The sequence below is a fragment of the Loxodonta africana genome, chromosome 10, assembly GCF_030014295.1.
Source record: "Loxodonta africana isolate mLoxAfr1 chromosome 10, mLoxAfr1.hap2, whole genome shotgun sequence".
NCBI lineage: Eukaryota > Metazoa > Chordata > Mammalia > Proboscidea > Elephantidae > Loxodonta > Loxodonta africana.
In genome coordinates, this window is record NC_087351.1 from 79,653,049 (window position 1) to 79,667,485 (window position 14,437).

The 14,437-nt window shown below is 42.6% G+C and overlaps 1 protein-coding gene across 2 annotated transcripts in view; it reads left to right on the forward strand.

Annotated features, from left to right (window-relative positions):
* RDH12 (retinol dehydrogenase 12) overlaps positions 1-14,437 on the forward strand; it is a 42,841-nt gene that overhangs the window by 20,876 nt on the left and 7,528 nt on the right. The window contains exons 1-3 of one of the 2 annotated variants that reach the window (XM_064292625.1): positions 11,679-12,072; positions 13,484-13,602; positions 14,136-14,306. In XM_064292625.1, the coding sequence (XP_064148695.1) occupies positions 12,005-12,072; positions 13,484-13,602; positions 14,136-14,306 (358 nt within the window). In that variant the 5' untranslated portion in view covers positions 11,679-12,004. Of the gene's footprint in view, positions 1-309; positions 428-11,678; positions 12,073-13,483; positions 13,603-14,135; positions 14,307-14,437 lie in introns of those variants that run through there. The other variant, XR_002785321.2, reaches the window with a different exon arrangement.

A 14,437-nucleotide genomic window follows, 5' to 3' on the forward strand; every position in this document is an offset into this window, starting at 1 on the left:
CAGTGTAAATATTATGTAAATAGTTGTTTCATCACAATTGAAGATTTGCTCTGGAAGGTAGCCTTTCCCTTCTGTGAATTTCTGGATCTTTTTCGGGAATGCTGATACCACCTGGGCATCAGCTGATGCCCTTTCTCCCATGATTTTTCAGCCCTTGAAGCTGTAGCGACTTCCACAGTTAGCCAGCCATCTCTTACTAGACTGAAACTCCTTCCTCTCGCTCTCCTCAATGCCTTCATATTTAACCATTGAGGGATTGCTTTGACCACTTAATTGGTTTTTAGGAGTAATTTTTTTTTTTTTTCACAGAAACAAAGGGTGCATGCAACACAAGTAAGGACCCAAACAAGACGCAAGGTGAACCACGCTCAAAAGCAGTGCTGGAGAGAGACTGAGGAGCTGTGAAATGGCCGGAGGCTACAGCAGGGTATGCCTGCACATCACTTCATTCACATGACTCAGCGTAGTACTCTGCACCGCAGCAAGTTCAAGTTTTGTTTTCTGGAAATTTTTTTTTCAATTGGTGGTTGGTTGAATCCACAGATGCAGAGCCCCTGGATTTACAAACTTAGAAAGGCCTTTCATGTCTTTTGTTCTTTATTCATTCAACCATTCATTTTACAAATTTTGGGGGTATTCCTGCAGGATACTAAGAACTGTGCTGAGGTCCAGCAGGGAACCAGGCAGACATGACCACTACACTCTCAGAGTTTATAGACTATCAGGGGAGGCCCCAAACAAATGATCACTGTAAATAAAACATGATGAGGGTTGTGAAGTGAAACAGAGAAAGTTTTGAGAGCTTATAGCAGGAAGAGTTCCATTGGTCTAAAGATCAGTAAAGACTTCTTTGAAGAAATAACATTTCCCCTGAGGCCTGAGGGAGTTAGTGGGCAAGCAATGTACAGGCAAGAGTGCTCCAGGCAGAGGGAAAAGCCCGGCTGAGGGCTCTTTGGATTATCTGCCGGGATACACAGTGAGGGCCTTTCCCTTGCTGGGGCTGTCTTCCGACACATGGCAAGGTGAAAAAAACAGATATGAGGTGAAATAACATTGAAATAAGGTAAACTACAGAGCACTCAATAAGAGGTTTAAAAAAAAAAAAATCCTTGCCTTTCTGAGAGCAGAAAGCAACAAAAAACACTCGGTTTGGCTGGGGCATAGGGACAAAGGGGTGTGGCAGAAATGGCAATAATAGCCCACACTAACACAGCACTTATTTTGTGCCAGGCGCTGCCTAAGGGCACTCCATATATTAACTCTTTTAATTCCATAGGGAGGTGTCGCACTGAAGGTACTCTGCTCCGAAACCTCTGGGAAGAAGCTGCTGGTCACTGAGTGCCACAGGAGCCTAGGAGAAGCCAAGTATACTGAGGAAGCCTGATGAGCTAGCATAGCATAATCAGGAAACAAACCCCTTTCTTCGCGCAATGTCTCTCCAGTATCCTGTATTGACAAGCAACAAAGCTTAACATTGTGCCAGATGGCAAAAAAAAAAAAAAAATTAAAGGCTCTGTTAATAATTTCCAAGAGTTGAAATTAAGTTAAAACCACGCTGGGGATTTATTAGTCAATCATATAATTCGTAAATTGGACAACGCAGAGTATGAGATTGGGTACTGCATCAGAGATGAGGTAGTATGGGTTTTTATAGTCTAAGGAACAAAGAAAAAGAAGTCCAAGTGGTTCTGATGAATCTTCTGGATATTCATCAAAATGTCTCTTAAAATTCTTTCTTCCTCAGAATTGTGTTTGGCTAAGAAGACAAACGACACAGGTCTGAGGGATCAGTACCTGCCAATGCAGGTTTCTAAATAGCTGGATGCCAGCTTGTCTGGAATGTAAGGCTATTCTAAGAGTATTAGTTACACATGAACTTAAAGAAACAAGTTAGTTATTATCTCTAAAGTTTAGGTTACTTAATATCTTAAACATTTGCCCTGTGAGACCAGGTTTCAGCCATGTTCTCCAGACTTGGCAGAAATGTCGTGCTCAGTTTCCACGTTTGTTTTAGTCTCCACGTAATTTCTAAAACAAAAAAATCCATTGCTGTCAAGTCAATTCTGACTCATAATGATCCTACAGGACAGGGTAGAACGGCCCCATAGGGTTTCCAATGCTGTAAATCTTTATGGAAGCAGACTGCTACATCTTAATCCCACAGAGTGGCTCGCGGGTTTGAACCCCTGACTTTTCAGTTAGCCGCTGAGTGCTTAACTACTGTACCACCAGGGCTACTTCATAGATTTCTAGCCTTCACAAAATCCCCGTTTTGACCAAGCTTCTGCCAGGCGGTGCTAATCACCCACAATGGAGTAACCTTTCTTCTGCAAGGATTTTTTTTTAAAACCTCTTATTGAGTGCTCTGTAGTTTACCTTATTTCAATGTTATTTCACCTCATAGTTGTTTTTTTCACCTTGCCATGTGTCAGGAGACAGCCTCAGCAAAGGAAGACCCTCACTGCGCATCCTGGCAGATAATCCAAAGAGCTGACACATAGCCCTTTCCAGATTCGTATGTTCAGGGAAACTTACTGACACAGGCAAGCAGCTGCTTTTCAGTGGCGGCCAGCTGGAGTATTTTCCGTAACCACCTAGCAAGGGACCCAAGCTTATATACCATTCCAGCTAGGACCCACGTCCTTGGGCAGTTAGTGTTCCCAGGGACTTCACATCCAGGCCCAGATGTTTTCCTTCTTGTTGCTAAGACATTCTTCGGCCTTGGCCGCTGGCCCAGTCATGCCACTCCTGGCCTTGTACCTTAGCCCGAGTCCAGCCTGAATTCATCCCCAGCATGCTTCGGGGAAGAGCAAAGCTGATTCCATTAGGGAGGGGATGCATATAGCTGAAAAGCATTACCGTACACCATGTGATTAGGTCTCATCTCCAGGGTGAGTTTTTTCATAGTTTTATTAGTGAAGGTTTTAGGCCAAATTTGAGGAAATCCTCTGCCAGCCTGAAGGATCATACAGGTCTTTGCTGACTATTATGTTTTTGTGTTAGTACTCCAAGGGCAGTCCCTTCTCTCTCATGAATAAACAGAGAGAAATGTAAATTATAACTGGGATATTCTAAAGCCAGAGCAGAGGACAGAGCACATTTAAAATTATCAATAGATTTATTCTCATCTGAACCCAGAGTTAGGGGATCAGGTGCACTTCCCTTTAATAATTTGTGTAAGGGTTGAGCCATTAATGAAAAGTTTAAAATCCATGTCTGACGATAGCCACCTACCCACCACTGCTGTTGAGTCAATTATGACTCATAGCGACCCTATAGGACAGAGTAGAACTGCCCTATAAAGCTTCCAAGGAGCACCTGGTAGATTTGAAGCACCAACCTTTTGGTTAGCAGCCTAGCTCTTAATCACTACTCCATAAGAGTTTCCAACAATAGCCAAAAAAAACAGCCCTAAAAATTATCTGACTTGCCTCTTGGTTTTAGGAGGTGGGAAGTTAAAGATTGCTCTTTTCTGGCTGGGGTTTAGTGTGACAACTTTGGCAGAAAGGTTACCCAAATATTTAACTTGAGTAGAGGCCAGCTGGACTTTTTCTTTAGAAGCTTTATGTCCCTTATGAACTAACTGGGTTAGTAAATAAATGCTGTCTCCACATAGATTTCTAGCGTCCACAGTTTCATCTCCATTTTCACAGAGCAGATAAAAAAGTTAATTGGAGCTAAAAGGCAATAAATGGATAACTGGCACAGGAGGGAACCTGGAGAATGTGGTGGAGAATGTGCTGAAAAGCATTTCAAGAAGTAGGCACTTACTACATTCAAGGCATGATTCACAGAAAAAAACTGAAAAATTGGACTTCATCGAAATCAGAAAATTCTGCTCTTTCTTTGAAAGGCACTGTTAAGATAATGCAGTGGCAAACCACAAATTGGGAGAAAATATTTTCAAATCATGTATTTGATAAAGGGCTTTAATTCAGAATATAAAAAGAAGTCTCAAAATTCAGGATTAAGGAAACCAACAACCCAATTTAAAAAACGGTCAAATGGTTTGAACAGGTAATTCACCAAAGAAGATATACACATGGTAAATAAGCATATGAAGAGATGCTCAATATCGTTAGTCATAAGAAAATGCAAGTTAAAGCCACAGTAAAATACTACTACATACACAGTAAAAAAAAAAAAAAAAAGAACTCATTGCCATCGAGTCGATTCCGACTCATACTGACCCTATAGGACAGAGTAGAGCTGCCCCGTAGAGTTTCCAAGGAGCACCTGGTAGATCCCTGTGGCAAAAAATTGAATTACATCAAAAGAAGATGAGAGATTTTTACAACAATAAAAAACAAGGAGCACCAGATAACAAAAAAAAAGAAGACAATGAAAGGAATACACAGAGTCACTCTACCAAAAAAGAATTGGTCAACGTTTAAATATTTCAGGAGATAGCATTTGATCAAGAACTGCTGGTACTGAAGGAAGAAATTCAAGCTGCATTGAAGGCACTGGTGAAAAACAAGGTACCAGGTATTGGTGGAATGCCAATTGAGATCCTTCTACAAACAGATGCAATTCTGGAAGCACTTACTCATCGATGTCAAGAAATTTGGAGGACAGCTACCTGGCCAGCTGACCGGAAGTGATCCATATTCATGCCCAGTCCAAAGAAAGGCAATCAAACAGAATGTGGAAATTATCAAACAACACCATTAATATCACACGCTAGAAAAATTTTGCTGAAGATAATTCAAAAACAGTTGCAGCCATATATTGACAGGGAAATGCCAAAAGTTCAAGCTGGATTCAGAAGAGGACGTGGAGCCAGGGATATCATTGCTGATGTCAGATGGATCTTGACCAAAAGTAGAGTATACCAGAAGGATGTTTACCTGTGTTTTTTTGGCTATGCAAAGGCATTTGACTGTGCGGATGATAACAAATTATGAAGAACATTATGAAGAATGGGAATTTCAGAACACTAAATTGTGCTCATGCAGAACCTGTACATGGATTCATTTGTCATTTAGGCAGTCATTTCTGGAAATTGCATGTTTAAAATAGGAAAAGCTGTGCAGCAGGGTTGTATCCTTTCACTTTTTTTCTCCAATCTGTATGCTGAACAAATTATCCAAGAAACTGGACTATATGTGGCATCAGGATTGGAGGAAGACTCATTAACAACCTGCGATATGCAGATGACACAACCTTGCTTGTCAAAGTGAAGGCAACTTGAAGCACTTACTGATGAAGTTCAAAGACTACAGCCTTCAATATGGATTACACCTGAACGTAAAGAAAATGAAAAACCTCACAACCAGACCAATAAGCAACATCACGATAAATAGTGACGAAATTGAAGTTGTCAAAGGTTCATTCTACTTGGATCAACAATCAACGCCCATGGAAGCAGAAGTCAAGAAATCAAATGATGTATTGCATTGGAAAAATCTGCTACAAAAGTCCTCTTTAAAGTGTTAAAAAACCAAAGATATCACTTTGATGACTAAGGTGTTCCTGATCCAAGCTGTGATCTTTTCAATCACCTCATGTGTGTGTGAAAGTTGGGCAATGAAAAGGGAAGATCAAAGGAGAACCGACACATTTGAATTGTAGTGTTGGGGAAGAATATTGAATATACATACCTTGGACTGCCAGAAGAACAAAAAAATCAGTCTTGAAGGAAGTACAGCCAGAATGTTCCTCAGAAATGAGGAAGGTGAGACTTCGTCTTGCTTGCTTTGGACACGTCATCAGGAAAGAACAGTCGCTAGAAAAGGGCATCACGTTTGGTAAAGCGAAGGATCAGTGAAAATAAGAAACCCTGAATGAGATGAACTGACACAGTGGCTGCAACAATGGGCTCAGACATACAACAATTGCCCGGATGGCACACGACTGGGTAATGCTTTGTTTTGTTATACGTAAGGTCACCATGAATTGGAACCAAGTTGAAGGCAACTAACTACAAGCTAGTAGATGAGGTGGAGAGGACAATGCACACATAACAAACATAGATGCAAAGGCACAATAATGTGATTGAGTTCAAAGTGTTCTAAGAAATCGGATGAGACTGAATCAAAGGGTGGGTATGGGTGAGGGATTGTAGACGAAGTCAGAGACACAGGCAGAAGTTAGATCATGAAGGGGCTAGTATGCCAAGCTAGAGATAGAACTCTACCCTAAAATCAAGCCAATGAAGACTTCAAGTAGATGAATGAGATCACTGGATGTATGCCCAGCCCTACCCGCCAAACAGATTTAGTTGTTGTTAGCTGAAACAATCTACCCCCCCACTAGTCCTGCATCTGTGTCTGCTTCTTCACACCCTTGCCAATGGACCATGTTATAATCTTTTTGATCTTTCCCAGTCTTTTTTTTTAATTAATGTACAAAATGCATTTTACTTCACAGTTTATGCATACTAAAAGTAATAGATTGACGTTTAGCCATATTTAAAGATTTATCTAGATATTTCAAACATAAACTTTCATACATGGCAAGAAATTTATGAGTCCGTGAAAGAATCGAAACCTATTTTTGTCTTGCATTGAGCTTTTATAACAAGAAAATGCCCATTTTGAATAAAAATTTCCTATTTGTGTTCTTGGAAAAGAAAAAAATGGCAACTCAAAGCCCATAATTCACTATTTATAAAGGACTAATATTCCAGAAATGTTTAAAAACATGATATTTCCATTACAGTTTTTCAGTGGCATTTAAATTGAACTTTGAATTGTGAATAACCAATATGTGCTAGGAGGAAATTAGCCATCGGTAATTTGCCCAATGCAATACGTCATTTGATTTCTTGACTGCTGCTTCCATGGGTGTTGATGGTGTAGCCAAGTAGAATGAAATCCTTGACAACTTGTTGCTTATTGGTCCAGTTGTAAGGATTTTTGTTTCCTTTATGTTGAGATGTAATCCATACTGATGACTTTAGTCTTTGATCTTCATCAGTAAGTGCTTCAAGTCCTCTTCACTTTCAGCAAGTCAAGGTTCTGTCACCTGCATTTCACAGGTTGTTGATGAGTCTTCCTCCAGTCCTGGTGCTGCTTTCTTTTTCATAAAGTCCAGTTTCTCTGATTATTTGCTCAGCATATAGACTGAATAAGTATGATGAAAGGATACAACCCTGATGCATACCTTTCCTGATTTTATACCAGATAGTATCTCCTTGTTCCTTTTTTTTTTAAATTTTTACTGTGCTTTAAGTGAAAGTTTACAAATCAAGTCAGCCTCTCACACAAAAACCCATGCACAACTTGCTACATACTCCCAATTACTTCCCCCCCGCCCCATGAGACAGCCTGCTCCCTCCTTCCACTCTCTCTTTTCATGACCATTTTGCCAGCTTCTAAGCCCCTCTACCCTCTCATCACCCTTCCAGGCAGGAGATGCCAACATTGTCTCAAGGGTCCACCTGAGCCAAGTAGCTCACGCCTCACCACCATCCCTCTCCAACCCGTTGTCCAGTCCAATCCATGTCTGACGAGGTGGCTTCGGGGATGGTTCCCGTAGTGGGCCAACAGAAGGTCTGGGGGCCATGATCACCGGGATCCTTCCAGTCTCAGTCAGACCATTAAGTCTGGTCTTTTTATGAGAATTTGAGGTCTGCATCCCACTGTTCTGCTCCCTCAGGGGTTTTCTGTTGTGTTCCCTGTCAGGGCAGTCATCGGTTGTGGCCAGGCACCATCTCGTTCTTCTGGTCTCAGGATGATGTAGTCTCCGGTTCATGTAGCCTTTTCTGTCTCTTGGGCTCGTTATTATCTTCTGTTCTTGGTGTTCTTCATTCTCCTTTGAACCAGGTGGGTTGAGACTCATTGATACATCTTAGATGGTCGCTAGCAACATTTAAGACCCCAGACGCCACTCTTCAAGGTGGGATGCAGAATGTTTTCGTAATAGGTTTTATTATGCCAATTGACTTAGATGCTCCCTGAAACCATGGTCCCAAATCCCCTGCCCCTGCTTCGCTGAACTTCGAAGCATTCAGTTTATCCAGGAAACTTCTTTGCTTTGGTTTAGTCCAGTTGTGCTGACCTCCACTGTGCTGAGTGTTGTCCTTCCCCTCATCCAAGAGTAATTTTAATTTACATCTCTCTTATTATGAGTGAAGTTGAAGAACCGCTTGTATTTCCTTTCCTATAAACTGTTATTTCAGTTGGACTGTTATTCTTATTATTATTGATTTATGAGGAATCTTTATATATGAAATAAATTAGCTTCTTGTCTGTGAAATGTGTTGTGAATATATTCCCCCAGTTTCTTATCCTTTTTGCCTTGCGTGTGGTGATTTTTGTCATGAAGATTCTTTTTGTCGGTCTTTTCTTTTTTTGATTTCTGAGTTTCTGGTTTTACCACTCTAAAATTGTATTAGAATTTCTCCAATGGTTCTTTGTAATATTTTTATGGATTCTTTTTTTTATATTTATATTTTTGATCTGTCTGGAATTTTGGTATAAAGAGTATGGTAAGGATCGAGTTTACTTTTTCCCAACTAGATACTTTGGTGTTAAAATAATTACATAGTCTACCCTCCCTCCCCTGATTTTAAATGGCATTTTTATCATATCCAACTCCTTTATGTCTATTTGGTTTTTATTTTAGCCTTAATTTTTCTAAAGTTTAATTTTGTGTGTGTGTGCTTTAGATGAAGCCATATGTCTATTTCTTGATTCTCTATTCTGTTCTATTGAATTTCTTGGCTATTCACCTGCCCATATCATGGGGCTTAAATTATTATAACTTTATAATACAGTTTAGCATTTGGTAGGACTAATCAATCACTTGATGGTGGTCTTTGGCTTATAATATTTAACATCAGTTTTTAGCAAACTATCTGTGTATTTCCACAATGCTTTGTTGTTGTTTGTTGTTAGCTGCTGTAGAGTTGTCCCCAACTCATGATGATCATTGTGATTCATAGGTGACAATTCTATCACTGAAAAACCGCTGCCCTCTTCCACATGCTGGATGCCTCATATTCCTTCTAATTTCTTTATTATGTTACTCTGGAGAACTGTTTGCTATTCTTTAGGGCTCTCATGCCTCCTAGGAAAACTGAAGATAAATTGAATGCCATCTCCATAAATGTGGGGGATATTGGATTAGATTCAGTAGCAATGGGGAGCCCAGAAGACATTAGTACAAAGATACCCAGATTTGGGGGTATTAGATGTATTGTCTCTTGCATAGTATGGCCCTCTGCTTGACTTCAGCTCTGGTTACACGGCGTTACATGGGACTCTGAGTATAAAACACCAAAAGATCTTGTTTTCACGTATAATCTGTGAGATATTGCAGACCCAGAGTCACCAGGTGTGGGGGTAAAGTACTCTGTCCAATCAGCAGGCTGTGTTGGCCCAGTGAACATCAAGCTCTAGGAGGCAGATGCTGGGGAGGGCCAGCAACGTGCTCTCCTCAGGGGCTCCTGGGACTTCGAGGTCTCTGCAGCCCACATCACTGTAGGCAACTGGAGCCAGAGCAGGAGAAGCAGAAAGAGATGGGAGAGGTAACCTGTCAGCCAAGACAGATTGCCCCTGGAATTATCTGATCCCCCCTTGCTCTGTTCAGCAGGTCTACAGGCTTCCCAAGGGGCAGGAATTGTATCTACCTAGCACTTGCCAAAGTCAGGAAAGGTGTGCGTCAGTGTTGTATCCTTTCACCATGCCTATTCAATCTGTGTGCTGCACAAATAATCCGAGAAGCTGGACTGTATGAAGAAGAATGGGGCATCAGGATTGGAGGAAGACTCATTAACAACCCGTGTTGTGGAGATTCAGAACCTTGCTTGCTGAAAGTGAAGAGGACTTGAAGCACTTACTGAGGAGAAGACCACAGCCTTCAGTATGGATTATACCTCAACATAAAGAAAACAAAAATCCTCACAAGTGGACCAATAAACAACATAAACAGAGAAAAGATAAAAGTTGTCAAGGATTTCATTTTACTTGGATCCACAATCAACACTCGTGGAAGCAGCAGTCAAGAAATCAAGACTCTTTGCGTCGGGCAAATCTGCTGCAAGAGACCTCTTTAAAGTGTTAAAAAGCAAAGATGTCACTGTGAAGACAAAGGTGTGCCTGACCCAAGCCATGGTATTTTCAATTGTACCATATGCGTGCGAAAGCTGGACAATGGATAAGGAAGATCGAAGAAGAATTGACACCTTCGAATTGTGGTATTAGTGAAGAATATTGAATATACCATGGACTGCCAAAAAAAATGAACAAATCTGTCTTCAAAGAAGTGTAACCAGAATGTTCCTTAGAGGCAAGGATGGCAAGACTACGTCTTACATACTTTGGACATGTTATCAGGAGGGATCAATCCCTAGAGAAGGACAGTGTGCTTGCTGAAATACAAGGTTAGTCAAGAAGAGGGAGACCTTCAACAAGATGGATTGACACAGTGGCTGCAACAATGGGCTCAAGCATAACGATTGTGAGCATGGCGCAAGACCGAGCAATGTTTCATTCTGTAGTACACAGTGTCACTATGAGTCAGAACAGACTTGACTGGCACCTAACAACAACAACAACAGTTCTTGTCTGGTGCCATGAAGCACTTAGTAAATGGATGAATGAATGAATAAGGGAGCGAATGCCTATCTTAGGAAGGAGCAGAACTGGTGCACGGGTCCTGGGATCCAGCCCCAGCTCCTTGCCTGTCTTCCTGTCAGGGGCGGATTATCCAATAAACAAGGTAAGCATGGGCATACTTATTGCTTACTAACCTATAGTGAATAATTACACATGGGTTTCACAACGACACATCAAAGTGAAACCCATGTGAAATTGTTCAGTACAGATTAGTGAGCACAAATCAGTCTGTGCTTACCTTGCTTATTGGATAATCTGTCCCTGCCTCCTGTGCAGGAGAGAAACACTGAGTGAGCAAAGGCAGTGACCCCACCCACACCCTTCACATTCTCACACACCTGCAAAGTGCTCTGAAAACATCTGCTAGCTTTTCTCATGTGTTTCCCCTCTTCTCTAATAGCATTCAACTCTAAGGTCACCCTCTCTTAGACCTTTCCCTGTTTCACACCAAACCCTTGAGTAAAGCGGGTGGGAGAGCAAGGGAGACAGGAATCAACACAGCTAATTGCAATGGCCAACTCTTATACAGTGTTTACTATGTGCTAGTTTCTGAGGGGGGTATCTATTTACCATGCTTATTGTACAAGCGAGGAAACTGAGTTGACAGAGGGCTTTAGTAACCTGCCCAGAACCTGCCCAGAACCATGGAGCTTGTAAATAGATGAGCTGGGATCTGAACCAGGAGGTCTAACTCTAGAGTCCAGACCCTTAACCACAATTCCTTTTTCTTGGTGTGTGCACGTGTATACTAACTTTATTGGTCTAACATAAAACACAGAAAATGCACAAATTGTAAGAGTACAGGACAATGAACTTTCACAAAGTGAGCTCACCTGTATAACCAACGCCCAGCTCAGAAGAACAGAACACAGCCAGACCCCACCCTCCCTAGCTCCTGACATGCCCTCTCCCACTCACTGTCCCTCCCCACCAAGGCTTCTGTCTCACCACTTTTCTGGAAGTGTCTTCCTTATCCTTCTATTTTAATCACACTTGTATTTCAAACGTCACAGAGTCTGTTGCTAAAATAAAAAATATTCTCTCTTTCAGGAGTAGAGGTGGAGCGTTTGGGAGAACACATTCCCTACATAAGAGAAATAAGTGAGGGTGGGAGTGTTAGGGGGCAGTTGCTTCAATTTCGCTACATTTTTTTTGCCAGTAAGTGCAAGGTTCTAACCTTTCCTCCGTCGGCTGCTGAGAGGGGTGGGGGTTGGGAGTAGACTGCATCTCCCAGCAGGGTGTGCTCTGACAGCTCTCGGATTTAAATAGGATTCTGGGCTGTGTTTTTAGAGCTAGGCTGTTGCTGAGCGTCCAGGAGTGAGAGGAGCGAGAAGCAGTCAAGAGTTGGAGCCAGATTAAGAGCTGGGGCCCGAGCCAGAGTTGAGGTCAGAGCTGAAGCAGCAGCAGCAAAAGCAGCAGCAACAAAAGAAGTTGAGAGGATGCTGGTTATCTTGGGACTGCTCAGTTTCCTTCTTTCTTTCCTGTATATGACAGCTCCATCCATCAGGTTTGTCTTAATTCAGCATCTCATAAAATATTTTACATAGCCCTGAATTGGGAGCCAGTTCTCAGCTGCTGGAAGGAGGTAAGGATGGAGGTGGAGGGAGAGGGAGCAAGTTAGGGCAGAAAAAGCAGGAAGGAGGGCAGTGGTTATGGGTGCTTTGGTGGAAAACTGAGAAGGAGGCACCTGGGGCTGGGGAAGGAGGGACTGGTTTGAATTCTGATGCCAGTGAGAGGCTGAGTGGATGACTTTTTTAGGTAGCTCGCCTGACACCTTAGGTGGGAGTCCTTGTTCTTTCACCCTATTCCCCTGGGTTTGTCTGAAGATCTTTCTTTCTTCTCTGTCCCTAATTAGGGTGGCCTTGTCAGGTTTTTTTGTCAGGTTATCATGGGTAGTCGTTGTTAAGGGACTCATTGTTAAGCACCAGGCACTTTGGGAGGGAAACAATTTCTCTCCCCCTTGAGACTACCCCCAGCCAAAGTTTCAAGATGGCTGTTTTCCTGCAGGACTTCAGGAGGTATCAGAGACAACATGTTCTGAGTGGAGAATTGGAAAAACTACCAATAATAACAAAGGTTAAATGGAAATAACAAGGGCAGAATGCTTCTCTAGGTCCTGGCATAGAAACCTGAGTGTAAATTACCATTCTGCCACCATTAGCAGATGACTTGAACTTCTTTGAGCCTTGCTTTTCTCCACTGTAGTGTAGACGATACTAACAGAGTGGTCGAGAGGACTAAAATAGCTGGCCTATGTAAAGTGCCTAGTCTAGTGCCTGGAAGTGGGAGGATGCTCAAGACATGTTAGTTCTGCCCCTATCCAGTCTTCTTTTTTGGAACTCGTCAGGTAAGCCCTGCATAAAAATGGTGCTCCGCAGAGAGGTCCAGAGGTTCTAGTACCATGGCGGAAAGCCTCTAAAGATGCCAGCTCTCTAAAACTGGAGAGGCAGCCCCAGAGCGGTATTCTGAATGGGGTCCCTATGCAGTGCTGCTCATCAGTTACTTACTGATGATGCTTACTGAAGACCTAGGGCTTAGGACTGCTAATTCCACTAATGTTCATTGTACATATGGTTTGAACGTAGGCTAGAGGAGATGCTGACTTCAGGGAACCGCTAGGGATAAAAGCTAGATTTCTTTGCCAACTAACAAGGAAGGTCCCCATTGGTCTTGGCTCAGAAGCACTTTACCTTGTTTGCCCAAAGGATCATTTGTAGCTTCTGGGCATGCGAGCTTCCGCCCTGCCCCGAAGAGCAGACTACCTTGCCCAGCAGAACAGTGTTTCCTGAAGATTAGCTTCTTTGGATCTCCTGACTACAAATTAAAGAAATGCCTCTTTGAGGTTGATAGATTTTATGTATTTCAGCCTGGTGTTGGGAAGGATGGTGCATGAATGCTGTTTTTTCCCTTTCCCATAGGAAGTTCTTTGCTGGTGGGGTATGTAGAACAAATGTGCAGCTTTCTGGGAAGGTGGTGGTGATCACCGGCGCCAATACAGGCATTGGCAAGGAGACCGCCAGAGAGCTCGCTCGCAGAGGCAAGTCTTCCCACAGGCAGCGCCTCCTGCCCTTCTCCTTGGTGGCTCTGTCTCCCATTTTCTTGCCTTTCCTTCTGGGCCCGGAGGCTCTGATCAGGAATTCAAAGAACCTGGGATTCAAGTCTGGCTGCATCACCAACTTACTGTGTGGTCTTAAATAAATCTCCCTTCTTTCCTGCTCTTTCCCTATCATATAAAGTAAGGAAAACAACGAAGTCCATGTACAATATTGGTCAAGTCAGTTATTCTAAAAGGCGATACTAAACAACATTAAATAGTGCTGTGTTTGGAATCGACTAGACAGCAACGGGTTTGGTTTTTAGGCAGATGTGTAAAAAATGAGGGTTTCCAGCCTGAGGCTAATCTGACAGTAATAAGACCAGACAGTACTATTTGTGATAATCCTGAAGTGGCACTAAGACCACTCACTGCTTTAGGGGAAGCTGGGAGAATGCTCTGTCCGCCAGTCCCAAGCTCACTTAATACAGATCTCTTTTTCAGCCTAGGATCTCTCTCTTTTTTTTTGGCCCCAGGAGCCCGAGTCTACATTGCCTGCCGAGATGTATTAAAAGGGGAGTCTGCCGCCAGTGAAATCCGAGCAGATACAAAGAACTCCCAGGTGCTGGTGCAGAAACTGGACCTATCAGACACCAAATCCATCCGAGCCTTTGCTGAGGGCTTTCTGGCAGGTGAGGACTTGCTGGGTAGCTAGAAAAACAGGAAGCTGGATGTGGGAGTGGCTGCTCCACCCTGGACCATCTGTGGCCCTTACATCAGAACTAACATCCATTCCACTGGACAGGTTCTGCCACATGAACCAGCAGGACAGGGACTT